General features: G+C 41.3%; 1 protein-coding gene across 5 annotated transcripts in view; it reads left to right on the top strand.

Annotated features, from left to right (window-relative positions):
* Positions 1-17,427, top strand: part of wrn (WRN RecQ like helicase) — a 104,089-nt gene that overhangs the window by 83,481 nt on the left and 3,181 nt on the right. For 3 of the 5 annotated variants that reach the window (XR_010964922.1, XM_067994410.1, XM_067994411.1), the window contains exons 32-35: positions 745-913; positions 3,250-3,407; positions 5,978-6,100; positions 8,505-8,669. Coding sequence is in view for 3 of the 5 variants with exons in the window: in XM_067994410.1 (XP_067850511.1) it covers positions 745-913; positions 3,250-3,407; positions 5,978-6,100; positions 8,505-8,669 (615 nt within the window). In the remaining 2 variants the exon portion in view is untranslated. Of the gene's footprint in view, positions 1-744; positions 914-3,249; positions 3,408-5,977; positions 6,101-7,604; positions 7,924-8,504; positions 8,670-11,983; positions 12,222-17,427 lie in introns of those variants that run through there. The other 2 variants (XR_010964924.1, XM_067994413.1) reach the window with 2 other exon arrangements.

Genomic DNA, 17,427 nt, shown 5'->3' with positions numbered 1-17,427 from the left:
GTCAGTGGAGGACTGCCCCTTTAAATAGGGCTCCTCCAGCTGACCGCCTATGCTGCGCGTGCGCAGTCTGCCCGCTGCGCAGCTTTCCAGCACGAAACCCGGAAGCACAGGTAAGTGGCTGCAATTAGCCTGCGATTGCGTGCGGAGCACCCCGATTTCACTGGGCGCGTTACCCATGCGCCCAGTCGACCGCCCCCACTGCGAACCCGCTGCCCTCCTAATATCGGGCCCGAAGTGACTTGATGTAGCTTTTTTTGGCGAAATTAGTTCATATCCACCTGGTTAGTGCAGGAACTTCACGCTGTTCCATTCATCTGAACGGCGAGATGTTGTTCTCACGCAGCTTACGGAGGAGGGTCGCATCTGGTACAGCAACTTACGGATTTCCGCGTTTGACTGTGCATGTGCGGTCGCTGGAAGTTGCTCTTCTATTTGCACAGAAATAACGGTGAGCCCTGTTAGCTTCGCCATTGCTTTCACAGGGAAATCCAGCCTTTATATGTGTGTGTGTGTGTGTGTGATTTCTCAACAACTATATATATCTTTCTTTATATCAAATATATAATACACATATTGTATATATTCGATGTAAAGATAGATATAGATATATAGTTGTTGAGAAATCACTCATGAGATACCATGAACTTAATCCTGGAAATCATTTTGGTGATTTTTTTTTTCTATGCTACATTTTGGTGATTTTTATATGCTGCACTCTGGTGATTTTCTATGGTACCTTTTTAGTTTCAGACAAGAATCGGAGATTTAAGCAACGTGGCTCTTCCTGTAGTTGGCCACCATTCACCTGATGCACTGAAATCTGGTTACTATATGGATGTTAATCAAGCTGGACTTGGTCATCCAGTTCAGGAACTGAACATCAACACCATTCAGAATCCTCCAGTTAACTCAGGTGAAAAGAATTTAGTCTAATTCAACTATTCCAATCTTCCTTAAAAAAATGTTACATCTATTTACCCAATCTACAGTAAAAATAAGCTAACTAAGTAGGTAGGATCCGGTTTGAAATTTAGGAATAAAACCATATAGATCTTAGTAATTGAAAGTATTCTTCAATGGATAAATGCATAGTGTGTTTCGGTACTGAGTTGTGCAGACTGTAAAAGTCCCAGTTTCAGTCCTTGATCCTTGCCAAGTTGGCTCATCTCATCTGGTGTGACATTGGGGACACTGCACTTGGCCTTGAGCTCATAGGCTGGGGAAGAAAAAATATTAGCCAATTCCAAGTTCCCATCACTATCCAATCATGCCTGCTGAAGGTGTATATATAACATGATCAGTCTAGTTGTCAAATTGTCCACATGTATGTTGTCCAGGCACACACAGGAAGGATGGCCATTCGGGTAAGTTACTGGAGAGCAACTGCCACACATAGGAGAGGAAGGGTACAAAATCGAATGAAGAATTTTCCACACAGTGCCACAGATTGGTAGATTATAGATTTGTACCTGTGAACTCTTAGTCTCAACTAGGTTATTGTGAGGTGGGGTTGTAGAGGAGGCCAGGCAGTTCCTCATAGGAAGAGAGAAAAATTGATGGACAGGTCACACTGAGCTGCTCTTACACACTTGGACTTAGTTGTAGAATTTGCAATAGCAAGGATTGGGGAATGGTGCATTGTAGTAGGAGGCCCAAGACTAAGGAAAATAAAATATTGGGGGGGAAAATAGAAATGTTCTCTCCATTGACGATGATATTTTCCTGCACAGACAAGGGGATTTTGGATGGGACTGCTGTTGCTGGATCACTAGTCATCACAGATATCCCAGCTGTTGGTCAAAGAAGCAGTTGGCAAATGTCTAGAAGCAAATTGCCCATCTGTCATCTCACAATTAGAAGCAAGGGACCTGACAGAACGCAGAATCGCAATGGGTACACACTTCACTGAAGCCAGTAAATGCCTTCAACAAAAACAAATGTTCTTTCTGAACCCAATGCATATCCATAAAGCATGATGCAGCATAACTGGGCTCCAGTGGAGGCATGGTAATCATAACTTAAAAATAAGTTCGCGCAGGAGTCTTTTGTTCTTTTTTGTTCCTTTCTGCTAGGGATCTGTCTTCCTGATGACCTTTGGATATATTCTAACTGGCTTTTTCTTTACGCTCTGTGTATCTACTTCTTGTGACTCTATTTGTGTGTGTGTTGCTTAGGTATGTGTCTGTGCCTTGGTTTTTTTTTGTGTTTTATTCATTCTTGAGATGTGCCCTGATTTTGATACAACTGAGTGGTTTGCTGGGACACTTCAGAGGGCAGTTAGTGAGGGACTTGGAGTCACATACAGGCCAGACTAGGTAAGGACGGTCAGTTTCCATCTCGAAACGACATTAGTGAACCAGCTAGGTTTTTCCGACAATCCGACAGCTTCATGGTAACTTTTACTGATATCGGCTTTTTATTTCCATATTTTTTAAAAAAGCTGAATTCAAATTCTCAAACTGCCATGGTGGCATTTGAACTCATTTCTCTGGATTATTAGGCCAGGCCTCTGGATTATTGGTAACAGAACCACAACTCTACTGCACCCATGTCTGTTTCTTTGCTGTTTGTGTCTCTGACTTTCAGTATATGCCTCTGTGGGCTTTAAAAGGCTATTTTTGTTGAAATCGTGTAACAGTGTTGGAAAACACCAGGGCCAATACCACGAACATCTAAATGTCTATACACACACACACACACACACACACACACACACACACACACACAATGACTTTGTTCCTCATGGGTTGTCCAGTCAGACTTGCTTGTGGAGCCATATAGTTGACCATTGATGCCATTTTAAAACATCCTTTCCTAACAGATTAATGTAAGTCCCTTATCCAAATGCTGTATTAAATTTGAGAAATCAGAAATTTAAAATCCCATGTAGAATGGGACAGTGTAAAGTCATATTGGTGCTCCAAGCTACTGCACTGGTGAATGGTACGCTAAGAGTTTGCGGCCACAGTTTCCCAAATTCGTGATCTCAGCTGTGATGCTCAGTCTTGAATGCTTTCCGATAGGAAGGACAAGTTGAGCAGGGCTAATCCTACACACCACCTAATGGCAACAAATAAGGTACCATCAAAGGCTTGAGAGCAAAACAACTTTCCACTCTATGGACTAGAAAAGATCTAGAGAAAGGGGAAGAAAACAAAACAAGCCAAAGTGCCTCAAGATTTTTTTAACTAATGTCTCTGTATCACTGTATACTTTTAAATGAACCCTCGACTCTTCTTGCACCTGTAGACTTCAACAAATTGGAATCTGTTGAGGCACAGCATAATGGTGAGCAAATAGGACAGCCACAAAGCACTGAAACACAATCTCCCCAAGTAAAGTCTCCACCATCCAGAAATGCCAGACCTTGTATCAAAGAAGAAGAACTTACCTGGATTGAAACAGCCGTGAGTATTTTATTCAAGATTCTAATTTTTCTTTTTCATAAAAATTAATGAAACACCGCAACTGTCATATTGATGTGATTGTGTGTCTGTATTTTTGACAAGAAATCAAAATTAAGAGCTAACTGAAAGAAAACAAGGTAATCTGAAGGCTCTTCACTTAACTTAATCAGATCACAACTTGTAGTTATCACTGAGATATAATGTATAAACACAAATTAAACCAAACCTTCAATGGTTGAGTGATCATTGTACACTCCAGGTCACTCCTGTAATTGCCAGGAGAGGGGACAGTGGTGAACATCTTAATAGCCAGAGAAACAGCCAAAAGTAACTGACATGAAATAATAATTGGTTCATAGCAATATGAAATGCAATTGTTCTTTGTATACTTAGAATCATAGAAAGGTTACAGCATGGAAGGAGGCCATTCAGCCCATCGAGTCCATGCCGGCTCTATGCAAGAGCAATCCAGTCCATGCCGGCTCTATGCAAGAGCAATCCAGCTAGTCCCACTCCCCTGCCCTATCCCTGTAGCCCTGCAATTTTTTTCCTTTCAAGTACCTATTAAGTTCCCTTCCAAGGAGAACAACCCAGCTTCTCCAGTCTATCCACGTAACTAAAGTCCCTCACCCCTGGAATCATTCTAGTAAATCTCTAAGGCCTTCACATCTTTCCTGAACTGCAGTGCCCAGAACTGGACACAATACTCCAGTTGTGGCCGAACCAGTGTATTATGAAGGCTCATCATGATTTCCATACTTTTGTACTCTATGCCTCTATTTTTATAGCCCAAGATCCCCTATGCTTTTTTAACTGCTTTCTCAACCTGCCCTGCCACCTTCAACGATTTGTGCACATAAACCCCCAGATCTCTCTGTTCCTGTACCCCTTTTAGAGTTGTGCCCTCTAATTTACATTGGCTCTCCTCGTTCTTCCTACCAAAATGTATTGCTTCGTATTTTTCTGCGTTAAATTTCATCTGCCACGTGTCCGCCCATGCCACCAGCCTGTCTATATCCTCTTGGAAGTCTATCACTATCCTCCTTACTGTTCACTACCCTTCCAAGTTTTGTGTCATCTGCAAATTTTGAAATTGTGCCCTGTACACCCAAGTCTAAGTCATTAATATATATCAAGAAAAACTTGTTCATGACGTGATTCCATTTTAGCCTTTCTTGTTTGAGGTTCATGCATTGGGTTATATTCGTTTAGGATATTGTCTGTTTGTCAGATGTCGTGCCAGTAGGTGGCAGTAGAGTCCCAGAGATTGTTTGTTTTATTTTGAAGTCCTTCTGCTCCTTATTTATACGTACAATTTGCTATGCAACATGGATTATTAAGATTATTTGTTTTCATGCATTTTAATAAGTGAATAAATATGCTAAAAATGTGTTCTGCAATGGGAGAGGGGGAGAAACAAACATTTGCTATAACTTGTATGCATTCTAAACAATGCAGATAATTTTAGGTCAGTCTATCATATTAGACAAGTGGCATCTACTTTTCAAACTCGTTCTCATGTCTGATATTGCTCACCTTGAATAAGGGAAATGGAACCAATTTTCTTGTTCCAATTGGGGCCCCTCAAGTCAGCAGTTAACTGATGCAGGCCAGATATAGCATAGGTATCTCCAAACTGACTGTGCCCCAACAACATGCTGTAACTCCAATCTCCAAAGAACACCCCCAACTTGCACAATGTTCATTTTTCCATTTCCCACTCTTGCCATATTTATGGTGAGATTTCCAATTTAATCTCATGTTGACTGTTTCGCATTCTGTCCCTAAATTCATCAGGCACTGGGTGGACTGAGAGTGCTCATGCTGTCACATTGGACTTCAATAGTGGGTAGGGGGAAAAGACTATAATTCTATTGGTCTGGGATTGATTCACCCAAGGATCCAGATGGGAAAGGATGGCATTCCATCTAATCCTCTGGCAAGTTTATTTTGGGTATTAAATATGTTTTTTTAAGAATTAATGTACAAAGTTTATTTCAAATGACAAAACTATGAACAGTAATACAAATGCAAATGACTATTTAGAATTAGCTGAGTTATTAAACTCTGGTTTAATGTATTTTTAGGTACAACTTTTTATATCTCAGGGTAACTCCGGTCACCTACCTGTTTCTAATAAGATTTTGTGGTGAAATTTATTTTTTTATACCATATGTTTTGATTGTTTACACTATCAATGTATTCAGAGAGTTGTCTGAAACTTCAGATCCAGTAAATAAATGTTCTGATTAACTTATGATGTTGAAAAGATGCTCTCCATCAATGCCACCAAAAACAGATTAACTGGGCATTTATCGCGTTGCTGTTTGTGGGATCTTGCTATGTGCAAATTTGGCTGCCACACTTGCCTACATTACAACAGTAGCAACACTTTAAGTTAATTCATTGGCTGTGATGCTCTTTGGGATGTTTCAAGGACATGAAAGGCACTATATAAATACAAGCTCTTCTTAAGTGCCGTATTAGTGAAATTTGCTCTTTTGCATAAAGTACCTCTTCATGATTCAGTAATTTATTCCAACAAAAAATGAGCATGTTTCTCCCTTCAGGGGAAGCGCACAGGCAGCTATCAAGAAGTTCAGACCAACATATCCTCTATTAGTCTAGCATCATGGAGCCAACCAATGACTGATACTTGTACAAAAGATTTGTTTGATGATTCACAGAGAGAGGTGAGTCAGTTCCATTGATCATTTGATATTTTTATGAGAAATAAGCCTGTGTTAAGTGATTCAGCCTCATGTACAACTCTTTCATGTGTGTATAATCTTTTGAACTGTGACCACATACCCATGTGTTTCTTAGCTCCTGTAAGTACACAAGAATGTTGTACAGCAAAAATGGATATAATTTCTGTAACTGAGATAATCTTTTGTTTAAAATGGTTAAAGAAAGATTTTTGTAAGATGAAAACAGTTGAGGCTTTTTTATGCTTTCTGGTAAGTTGTAGCCAAGTGTAATATTCTTAAACTGCATCCTTACTCTTTTAATCCATTCAAACTGCACAATTTATGCTGAAGTTTATTCCATATGGACTCCAGAGTTAATCTGACAGACTGTTGGATCTATCTGACACCCAACTCCAGCACCTCTCAACAGCTCCGCCGCTTGTCCGACATCCAGTCTTGGATGAGCCGCAATTTCCTCCAGTTAAACAATTGTAAGACTGAAGCCATCATCTTTGGCCCCTGCTACAAACTCCGTACCTTTGTCACCGATTCCATTCTCCTCCTCGGCAATCGTCTCAGGCTGAACTAGACTGTTCACGTCTTTAGCGTCGTATTCAACCCCAAGTTGAGCTTCCGACCCCATATCCTGTCCGTCACAAAGAGCTTCTACCTCCGTAACATCATCTGTCTCCATCCTGCCTCAGCTCATCTGCTGCTGAAACCCTCGTCCATGCCAAAATCATCTCCAGATTTGACTATTCCAATGCTCTCGGGACCGGCCTCCTATCCCCTACCCTAAACTCACGCTCATCCAACACTGTATTGCCCATATCCTATCCCGCATTAAGTCCTTCTCACCCATCTCCCCTTTCCTCATTGACCTACATTGGATCCCGTTCCCCTAACACCTCCAATTTAAAATTGAAATCCTTGCCCCATCCTATCTCTGTAGCCTTCTCCAACCCTACCATTTCCCCTGCCCCGACTGCTAAACTTTCCATTCCTCTGACTCTAGCCTCTTGTGCATCCTTCTAGATTCAGGGTGCATTTACATTGTAGTTTGGTTTGATCAATGAGTGAGCTGTAAGGCCTTAGGAGTGAATGCAGAATATATTATATTGTGTAAACATTAGGCATGTCTTCGGTTGTATGCCGTTGGCCTGGCCTGCCTAGTTTGTTAAATGTGATTATTCTCCAAATGCTATTTTCCTACTTTACTTTCTTATTGCAAATTGATCTGGAGTGCTTAGAGTTTACCTGTGTAATCTGTCCCCTCCCTCGTGTAATCTGTCCCCTCCACCGCCGCCTCTCTGTCTGTTTCGCTCTCGCAGGCACGCTCATTTTGTGTTTGTGTTTGTCTGTTGTTCTCTGTTTCTTTTGAGTATGTATATGTCTGCCTCTATCTACTTTATATTTTATAGTAATGTACCATGTTCTTGTTTTTCAATTATTCTCTTCTCACTGCATGCCTGCATGCATTTTGTGTTTGTTTTTTTTCATCCTGTAGCTTCCTTGTGGAGTGCATCAATCCTCAAGAGAGTGGACAGGTGATCTGAGACTTCTGCCAGTGTTGCTGTGTAACCAACCACCTGCAGGTTTCCAAGAACAGCCTGAGTTGACTCACCCTCTAATTTTCTCTACCTTCCTGTAGTGAAGCACTTTGGTCTGAAAGCCTGGCTAAGATAGGGAGTTGCTGTATGGAGGGAGAAATCAGTGGCATTAATCTGCACCTTATGGTTTTGTTTTGTAATGTATTGGAGCAGCAGTGCTTTGTTCTCATGGGCTTCCGTTGCCCTTGTTGTTCAATCAGTAAATCGGTTTGATTGTCCTTGACTCTTATTTGGGGTACAGTGAAGGTGCCGGTCACCTGATGGAAGCACACACTGTGATGCTAAGGTGACAGGTTCTTCAGATTATTGCTTCTATTGTGTTGATGAAATCTTCCATTGTACATCGTCACTACATCTGTGCTAAGTAACCTGTTTCTTATCATTGCACAGATGTGAACTGTGGAAAGACATTGCTTGGTTGATCAACTATAAGACTTTTACAAAATACAGTTAGAATCTCAAATAATTACTTTCGTGTTGTAGCAGTGCACAAAACTAAAAGGATGTTTTGGATAGATATTCTGATCTCCCCCATTGGCAGCTGTGCCTTCAGCCATCTTGGACCTACACTCTGGAATTCCATCCCTAAATCTCTCCCTGTACCTCTCCATTTCCCTTGCCTCCTTTAAGATCCTCCTTAAGGCCCACCCCTGATCAAGCTTGTCCTCATATCTCCTCTTTTGGCTAGGCATCCACTTTTTTGATTACGCCTCTGTGAAGCCTTAAGGAATGTTTTTCTATATTAAAGGTAGGTTCAAAAATTACTCTCAACTAAAAATTTGCATTTCGCTCTTCAGGGGGAGCGTACAGATGCAAAAAAACCTGCAGTGATATCTTCCAGTCGGGCTGCTGGCAGCAGTCAAAGAGTTCAGAGCACCAGATCCTCTATTAGTTTAGCATCATGGAACCAGCCATTGACTGATACTTCTGCAGAAGATTTGTTTAATGATTCACAGACAGAGGTGAGACAAAGTGAATCAGTTCATTTGATGACCATTTATGTGACGCTTTGTGGGTCAAGTTAACCTGTGCTGAGTGATGCAGACCCTTGCAATTCTTTCATGTATCTATAAATCTTTTGAAGTGTGACCACATTTCTTAACTACTGTATACAAGAAAATTGTATGCCAGCTAAAGGCACATAGGAACAATTTTTACAACTGAAGTTTTCTTCTGGCAAAATTGCTTAAAGATGAAAATTCACTTTTTTTATACTTTCTGGTAAATTACCCTATCCAAGTGCAGTATCCTCAATACCACATTGCTCTACCCATATGTTAATTTAAATAGGCCGAAAATCGAGTTGGCTCAGTTACTAGCATGCAATTCTCTCCACCTGATTTCTCGCCAAGCACTGTGTTGAGGAAATCCATTACACTCAAGTGCAGTAACAGAAAAATTGGCTTCATATTATCTTAATATTATATAACCTTTAAAAAAATATATATTTCTGTTTAATCTTTTAATGTCGCGAGAGCGTTACTAGTCAAATAGTGTGGACTGGAGTCACGTGGGGGCCTGACAGGGTGGGGCTGGCAGGTTCCCTTCCCTGAATGACGCTCGTGTACCAGTTGGGCTTATAACGACAGTCCGCCAGCTTTCATGGTCGTTTTTTCTGGTGATAGCCCACAAATTTACCAGATTTATCGAATTCAAATTCGCAACTTGCCACAGTGGCATATGAACTCATGACCTCTGGGTTGCTGGTCAGTACCATAACCACTGTGGGATATTTTATATTCCCCAGGGTTTTGCCTTCCATTTAAATTGGGTTTATTCTTTAGTTATTGCCATTATTTAAATGCCCATGTCACTGCGAAGATGGAGATGGTGTTGCTTTTGATACTAACAAATAGAAATTAATGAAGGAAAAACAGAATGAATATTAACTCCATCAATTTCCATGAGGAAATTATCCAAAACTACAGAGTAATTTAGCATGAAGTATTGAAGATTAATATAAGGGAATCATGTAGCTCACTGTCAGTCTTTGCATTGAATTCATGCAAAAGATTGAAAAAAACAGTTTAGTAATTATTCAGAATAATTTATCACTTCCTCCCTTGTGCATTGCTCATCACTTTACTGTTCAAAGAATCACAAAACATTGAGCAGGCCCAGTGAAAGCTACAATGGAGCTAGTAACATTAATCAACTTTCAGTCATCAGCCAAAGCCATCAGCTGTGTCACTGAGTGATTGGAAGATAGCACAGACCAGTCAGTCACAATAACAAAAGGGCCAACTGTTGGGATGTCAGTCCAAGGTTAGTGCATGTAGCATAGTTACTGGGGTCTCATGACCTCACCCATGTATTCAGATTCCTTGCATTTTGTAACGGGTTAGCTTTTTTATTATCACTGTTTCTGCAACAAACTGTATAGATTAACAACTGGAATTGAGTTACAAGATATGGCAGAACACACTCCTAATTCAGAGGAGTTCTTAAAACCATTTACAGTATCATCTGACCCTTTGTCGTATGTTCAATTTATGGAATTATTTTGAACTCCTGTGTTGACTGCTATTATTTTATATACAAGTAGTGTGCAATTTTGTCCAAAATAAGTCAACACTGAATGAGATCATTTGTTCTGAGTTTAATCTCAATGCAATAATAGCAAATGTTTGTCACATGACCTCTTGAAGTCTATTAATATAAGTTGTTAATTGTGTAATTGAAAGGGTGCAAAAAGGCTGTTCTTAAGACAGATTACATGATTCCTCGCTAGTATATGTTCTATAATATTGTGTAATTCTAATCTTGATAAATTATAGGATGAATGTGTCGAAAATTATAACGTCCTCTGGAAAAAAAAATGGATCTTGAACATTGGGAAAAGTGTCATCCTGTTGGTTAGCACAGGAAGGGAAAGCTACCATAAGCAGCATTTCATGAGGTTTTATAATTGATTTTTCCTACCCAATTTCACGTGATTCAGACAGGTTGGAAATTCATAAAGGTGCAGCAAGTGATTCAAAATTGGTTACTGAGATTGTTCAACAAAAAATGGAAGGAGTTCTCCCAGTGTCCTGGCCACCATTCATCCCTCAACATTCTCCAATTCACGGCTGACATTTTTAGTTAGGTAATTCTGTGTGGTTTTGAGGGAGGAAAGAAAATTGAATAAAAATCACCATAAGAGAAAAACACAGAGAGGGGTCAAAAGTGAATTTTTTTCTTGCTATAAATGGGGAGTTTTTAATGACTTCTAAGTACATATCAGTTCATGGCTCAAGGGGCTGAATGGCCTACTCCTGTTTCTATGTTCCACGTGTAAATCATCAGGAGAATTATGATGCAGTTACTGCATATGTTTCCTCTTTTTCCACTGATCCAGGGCTTGCTGCAGAAGGCCAATGTGGACCAGGTGCAACTCATTGTGATCGTCCCGTACTGGCCCCGGCAGCCATGGTTCTTGGTGACCTTGGCAGTAAGCCAAGCTAGCATTCTTCTGCCTCACAGATGGGACCTGCTGTCACAAAAAGGGAATCAGATTGTGCATCCATAACTGAAATATTTTCAGCTGATGGCATGTTTATTGAATGGCATTGACTTCTAATCCAAGTTCTGTCTGTGGTTGAGACCCTGATAAGCTCAAGGAAAACTTTCACTAAGCAGACTTATAATGTCAAGCGATGGAATTTGTAGAATGGTTTGCAGTTAGGTCTATCTTCCTTACACATGGAAGATTCATTATACTCTACAATAGCTGCACTTTTTACTTGAGGCGGATCTAAAGCCCGTTCTATTTGAGTCTATGTGGCTGTCATCAGAGATAGTCATGATACCCGGTAGTTTCTCATCCCTTTTTGGCTCGCTTTAGGTGAGCTGCAGGGAAGGCGCATCCAGATAGTCCTTCCACTAGTTCCTTACTGGGATTGTAATGTAGTTTTGAATAAGCTGGTAAATGCACTATTTCAAAATCTTCAAGTTTCTGACTTGAAAGACAGTATAGTTAGTGTTAGTTTCAGCCCTCTGCATTCACGAGCTGCATGTTGTTGATCATCATTATTTAGCATGAAAGTCCTTGAAATCATTGAGTTTATTTTCCAAGATGGTGTCTCAGTTTAATATGAGTCAGGAGATTGTTTGGGGAGGTAGATAACAAGGGTAGAACAATCAGATAAATATCGTAGGGGCTGCTATGTAGATTGTGTTCATCAAACTTGGGCTTTAGGAAGTCCCAGCAGTTGTTTATGTCAAATGAAAAGAAAACTGTAGATGATATAGTGGTAAAGTGGTTAGTGAATATATTCTCCCTTGTACCATTTAGCCATCCCAGTGGCCTATTCTACTCTACTCTTGAGTTTCCATTGACAATGTCTGTAAGACAGCTATGCGGAGTACCCTCATACTTTTACCAGGATATTACTGTCTAAATTTGACCAACACCTGGAGCAATATCTTTGGCAGATCTGTTTTGGAAGCAGGGATTGGGGACGGCCTCCTAAATTGGTGCTATTTTCATATGGCTTCCAAGTTGTGTGAGGGATGCCTTAATCACAAAGAAGGTAAGATTATCTGGCTTCTAGGCTCTTCGCCATTCTTCAAATCTCTAATGCATCAGGATCTCTCACTGCTATTACCCTCACCCTCAGTTACAGTTGGATTGCCATTGTTTGCTTTGTGGTCAGGGAGTTTTATGGGGAGTAATTTTATGGTTACTGTCGGCCAACCTCTTGGGAACAGGGGGTGGCACGTGGGGAGGCAGTCTGATTACATCATGGGTAGAAAAAATGACTCGCTTTGATTTTACTGACGTTAAGCTGGAGGAAGTTATGACTGAAGAGCTTAATGTCGGACAGGCATTTGGAGAGGATGGCAACAGCAGTGGAATCGAAGGGAGAGGCTGGTGAGTAAAGCTGTGATTCATCAGCATCAAAGTGGAAGCTAGTTATATGCTTTTGGATATTGTCACTGAAGGGCAGTCTCTAAATGATGAGGCAACCAAGGATGCAGGAGAGTTGTTGCTGGAGGATGGAGTGATGGAGTGTTGAAGACAACAGAGAAGTCAAGTAGGATCAGGAGACACTGAGCCACGGTCAGAGTCTCTTCAAAATGTCATTATGACCAGAGAAGTCTTGATGCTGTAGGTGGGACAGAAGCCATACTGGAGTGGCGGGACTTAAAAAGGGAGCTATGGGAGAGGTGAGAGTGTAGCTTTGGGTTAACAACGTATTCAGGAATTTGGAGAAAAAGGGAAGGTTGGAAAATAGGGCATTTGTTTCAGAGAATCAAGGGGTCGAGGGTCAGTATTTTGAGTAGTGGAATGATAATGGAGATTTTAAAGAGGGGAGGGACAGTGCTGGAGAATTCATATAAGCTTTTAATGTCAGCAAGCATGGTGTTGAGGAAAGAAAGTTGGGTGGATAGAAGCTGGGATGGCAGGGCTTTGTTTGCAAGAGTGGACCTTTTTATTAGGGTGGTGTGGAGGGGGTCAGAGACCAGTTTCAGGAGGATTCTCAGTGGCAATGCTAGTTGGGAAGTGGTGAGAATGGGGAGGAGCTTGGAGCAATTTACCTGACAGGAGTATGGCAGGTGAGCGAGGTGCCAGGAGAGGAGAATAAGGTAGTTTGGGTGACTCTGGGGTACAGCAAGTTGCATGTGCCACAGCAGTGGTGATAGAGGATGCTTGAGGCAGAGGTAAGCTTGGCCCTCTTCAGGAGAGATAAGAGCCTAGGCCTGAGAGAGAGAGGAGTTCCATGGGAGAATATTGTCAGATGGAACTGGAGAACAGGATAGGCAGGGAGCAATTCATCCTGTAGGATTGTGAGGATGAGAGGGGCTGGAGGTAGTCAGTGTCTCATGACTTGAGCACATATTCTTGGTTGACAATTCAGTGCAGTACTAAGGGAGCGCTGCATTGTTGGATGTGCCCTCTTTCAGATGAGACATGAAACCGAGTACCCGTCTGCCTGTTCAGGAGGACGTTAACGATCCCGTAGCACTATTTGAAGAAGAGCTGGGAGTTCTCCTAATGTCTCGGCCAATATTTATCCCTCAATGAATACCACCAAAAACTGATTAACTGGTCATTCGTCTTGTTTGCTGTTTGTGGGACTTCGCTTTATGCAAACTGGCTGTCACATTTGCCTACAAAACAACAGTTTGAAGATGTGAAACATTTTGGGACATCCTGAAGATACGAAAGGCGCTATATAAATGCAAGTTCTTTTAGTCTGATGTTATTGTGTGTATAGTTGAGATGTTGTCGACTTCTTTTCCTAGTCGGTAGTGGTGGCATTTGACCCGTGAACTGCAGCGAATGGCTCACCTCCTGACTCCACAAAGCTTCTCCACCACCTACAAGGCACAAGTCAGGTGTATGATGGAATACTTTCCACTCCACTCTTCACATTGAAGCTGCAACAACAGTCAAGAAGCTTGACACCATCCAGGACACAGGGTATGGGGATTTTTGTTGGAGCGGATAAGAGTAACTTCAACTTGCTGATAAATTGGAGAAAGTTCTTGCTTATTGATGACTTGACGTTGGACAAGCAGTTAGACAGCACAGTGATGACTGTGGAGTCTAGGTTGATGTGGAGAGGTAGAGCTGGATGTTGACATACATTTGACAGCTGACTCCATGCCTACAGATTATTTCACTGAAAGGCATCATGTAGGAGAGGACAAGGAAGAGGTCTAAGAATGATTACTCCAGAGGCGCACGTGCAAAAACGGAAGGAAAAATCAACGTAGTAGATCTGCTGACTGTTGGAACAAGAAAGAGTGGAAGCAAATGAGAGCGGTGCCACTGTTACATTTTGGGCTATTTCCCAATACTCCCTTTATTCGTACTATATGCAAAAATCAAGGTATGCCTATGCTTCTTATGAACCAAACGTTGACCCTACACACTAAATATCTGATACAGTTTTGTCACGGTATGCATCGGAAATAATACGGCCTACTCATCGTGTACTCCAGATTGTTCCCAACCACCGAAAACGCAATGCTGGCAGATCATACAGCTCAGGCTAAAACTACTAATTCATTTTATTAATAAAGTAAAAGTATACAGAAGCAAGAATAAATTGGCAGATGAAAATACAACAAACATTGGACTTACCTTTACTTCATCTGTTCCAAAACAAAGGTTCTGAAGTCTTAGCAGCTTTCTTCAGTAACATTTGAACACGAGTCCATGATGAAAAGCTTTACGTGAACAATAAACCACTAATACAACAACAACAACTTGCATTTATGTAGCGCCTTTAACATAGTAAAATGTCCAAAAGGTGCTTCACAGGAGCGTTATCAAACAAAATTTGACACCAAGCCACATAAGGAGGTATTTGGACAAGTGACCAAAAGATTGGTCAAAGAGGTAGGTTTTAAGAAGCGTCTTAAAGGAGGAGAGAGAAGCGGAGAGGTTTAGGGAGGGAATTCCAGAGCTTAGGGCCTAGGCAGCTGAAGGCACAGCCGCCAGTGGTGGCGCGATTAAAATCGGGGATGCGCAAGAGGCAAGAATTGGAGGAGTACAGAGATCTTGGAGGGCTGGAGGAGGTTATAGAGAAAGGGAGGGACAGGCCATGGAGGGATTTGAAAACAAGGATGAGAATTTTAAAATCGAGCCAGTGTAGGTCAGTGAGCATAGGGGTGATGGGAGAATGGGACTTGGTGCGAGTTAGGATACAGTCAGCAGAGTTTTGGATGAGCTCAAGTTTATGGAGGATGGAAGATGGGAGGCCAGCCAGGACAGCATTAGAGTAGTCAAGTCTAGAGGTAACAAAGGCATAGGTGAGGCCTCACAGTCATTGTTAACCCTGATTCATATAGTAGCACAGAGAAGTAAGAAACTAAATGTAGGGTACCACCTGGTTACATATCTCACTGTGCTTTCATATTCAAGGTAGTATAAAGGAAGACAAAACACAAAAAGTGAATCAAGAAGTGTAATCAATTCCAACAATGCCTAGTCAAACAAGATTTGGCTTAATTGGAGTCAGTCTCCAGACTGATGCTTGTGTATTCTCCCTTCAGAAATTAATGTCACTAGAGAGAAAATCATTGTTTCCTGAAGTCTCAAACCAGATTAAGCCCCCATCCACACATCAAGGCTGACTGCACTCCTTTCAGCAAGCAATAACAGAAACCATTGTACTGGGCCTTGTTTGAAATTTATCTAAAAGGATTCTAGGCACGTTTCTTGCAGTTGTTTGCAAATTTCTTGCAAACAATCTTTTTTTATAGATAAACTTAACCCCCCCCCCCCCCCCCCCCCCCACAAAAAAACCCCAGAAAATACTGTAGTAACACAGGAATAAGAATATCTGTAGACTGACTTAAAGAGTAACCATAGCAATTTTTTTGAGCGGGAGAATAAAAAATTGGTTATTTCTTCCTGTTTGCAACCTGAAGAACAACCCCATCCGCACAGTTCTGCCAGTAAATAATTAAATCTGCAAACTTCCTTCACCAACAGCAATTAACCTCCAATTGACCTCAGCACTTTATAGATTGCCTTTGACCTTAAAAAGAAAGGCAAGCTTAAACACAACTCTGCGTTGGTAGCGCAATAATACTTTGTGTTGCAATCTTCCTGTTGTAATAAGACAGTGTGCCATAACCAAGAGATATGCATCGCAATTACTGTGAGTAATGCCACAAGAGATGTGCTTTTTACTAATCAAAGTTGCAAAAATTGTTAACACTGTTAAAGGAGTAACTTGATTTTTTTTTCACCTGTTGTACTGCTTTAGAAGCTCTGCAGGAAGGGAAGTCTAGAATGCTTTTTTGTATATTGAAAACAAAAATGTTGGCATCAAAACCCTGAGTTTTTTAGGAAAGCATTGCATCCTCTAAATGCCAGGTTTACTTGCCTCCATGTCAGTCCAGTGTCATCAGGCACTGACTGGGAGGCATTGCAGCTCCATTGATGCAGAGGGGGCTTTGACTTTGAACTAGCCTGAGAGCCGATGGGAGTTGCTTGACCCTGGGAAAATGCTCTACCACCCGAGTATCCTGCATACCCAGAAGGCAGCGTGGCTTCCAAAGACAAAACAGCTCAAGTCAGCACCAGGCCAGTCTAAAGTCGTGTTTCCATTGCAATCAGTGGAGCTGTACCAGGATGCATGAACTTGCATAAATATAGGACCTTTCACGTTAGGACATCCCAAAACACATCGCAACCAGTGAACTGCCTTAAGTGCAGCAAGGTCCCACGAGCAGCAGTGAGATGATTGACTAGATATAATCTGTTTCAGTGGTGATGTTCGAGAGATAAATGTTGGCCAGGCCATCAGGAGAACTCTGCTCCTCTTCAGTGCTAGGTTTTAGTGCTTGTTTTAATGACTTATCTGAAAGACGGCATCTCTGACAATGCAGCAAGAGTACTACCTCATGAGCCAAGCTGACACACCTTGCCTCTACACTTCTCTTTCTAATGATTTCTTTGGTGGAGCTCTTCCCTACTACTGACATCATTAGAAAAGTTTAGAGGCAAGAAGACCAAATGTGCATTGGATGCACACACCACTGGGATAAAGAATTGATGTTAAAGTTGATCCAATATTTTGATCAATATTTTTGACTTTTCAATATACAATTGGGGAAGTACTTTGAACAAAAAAGTAATCCTTCTACACTTTTCTTCCCTGTTCGTATCTAACCTTGTGATGTAATTGTGTACTTCTGCAATCCGGATGAGAAAGAGGCAGAAGGGATAGAGATGCAGCAGAAGGTAGTGCAGTCTATGCTGGTTAAGGATAATTG

The sequence above is a fragment of the Heptranchias perlo genome, chromosome 1 (genome assembly GCF_035084215.1).
Source record: "Heptranchias perlo isolate sHepPer1 chromosome 1, sHepPer1.hap1, whole genome shotgun sequence".
Taxonomy (NCBI): domain Eukaryota; kingdom Metazoa; phylum Chordata; class Chondrichthyes; order Hexanchiformes; family Hexanchidae; genus Heptranchias; species Heptranchias perlo.
Note: the sequence above shows the minus strand (reverse complement) of the source record. Positions and strands in the feature narration are given on the sequence as shown.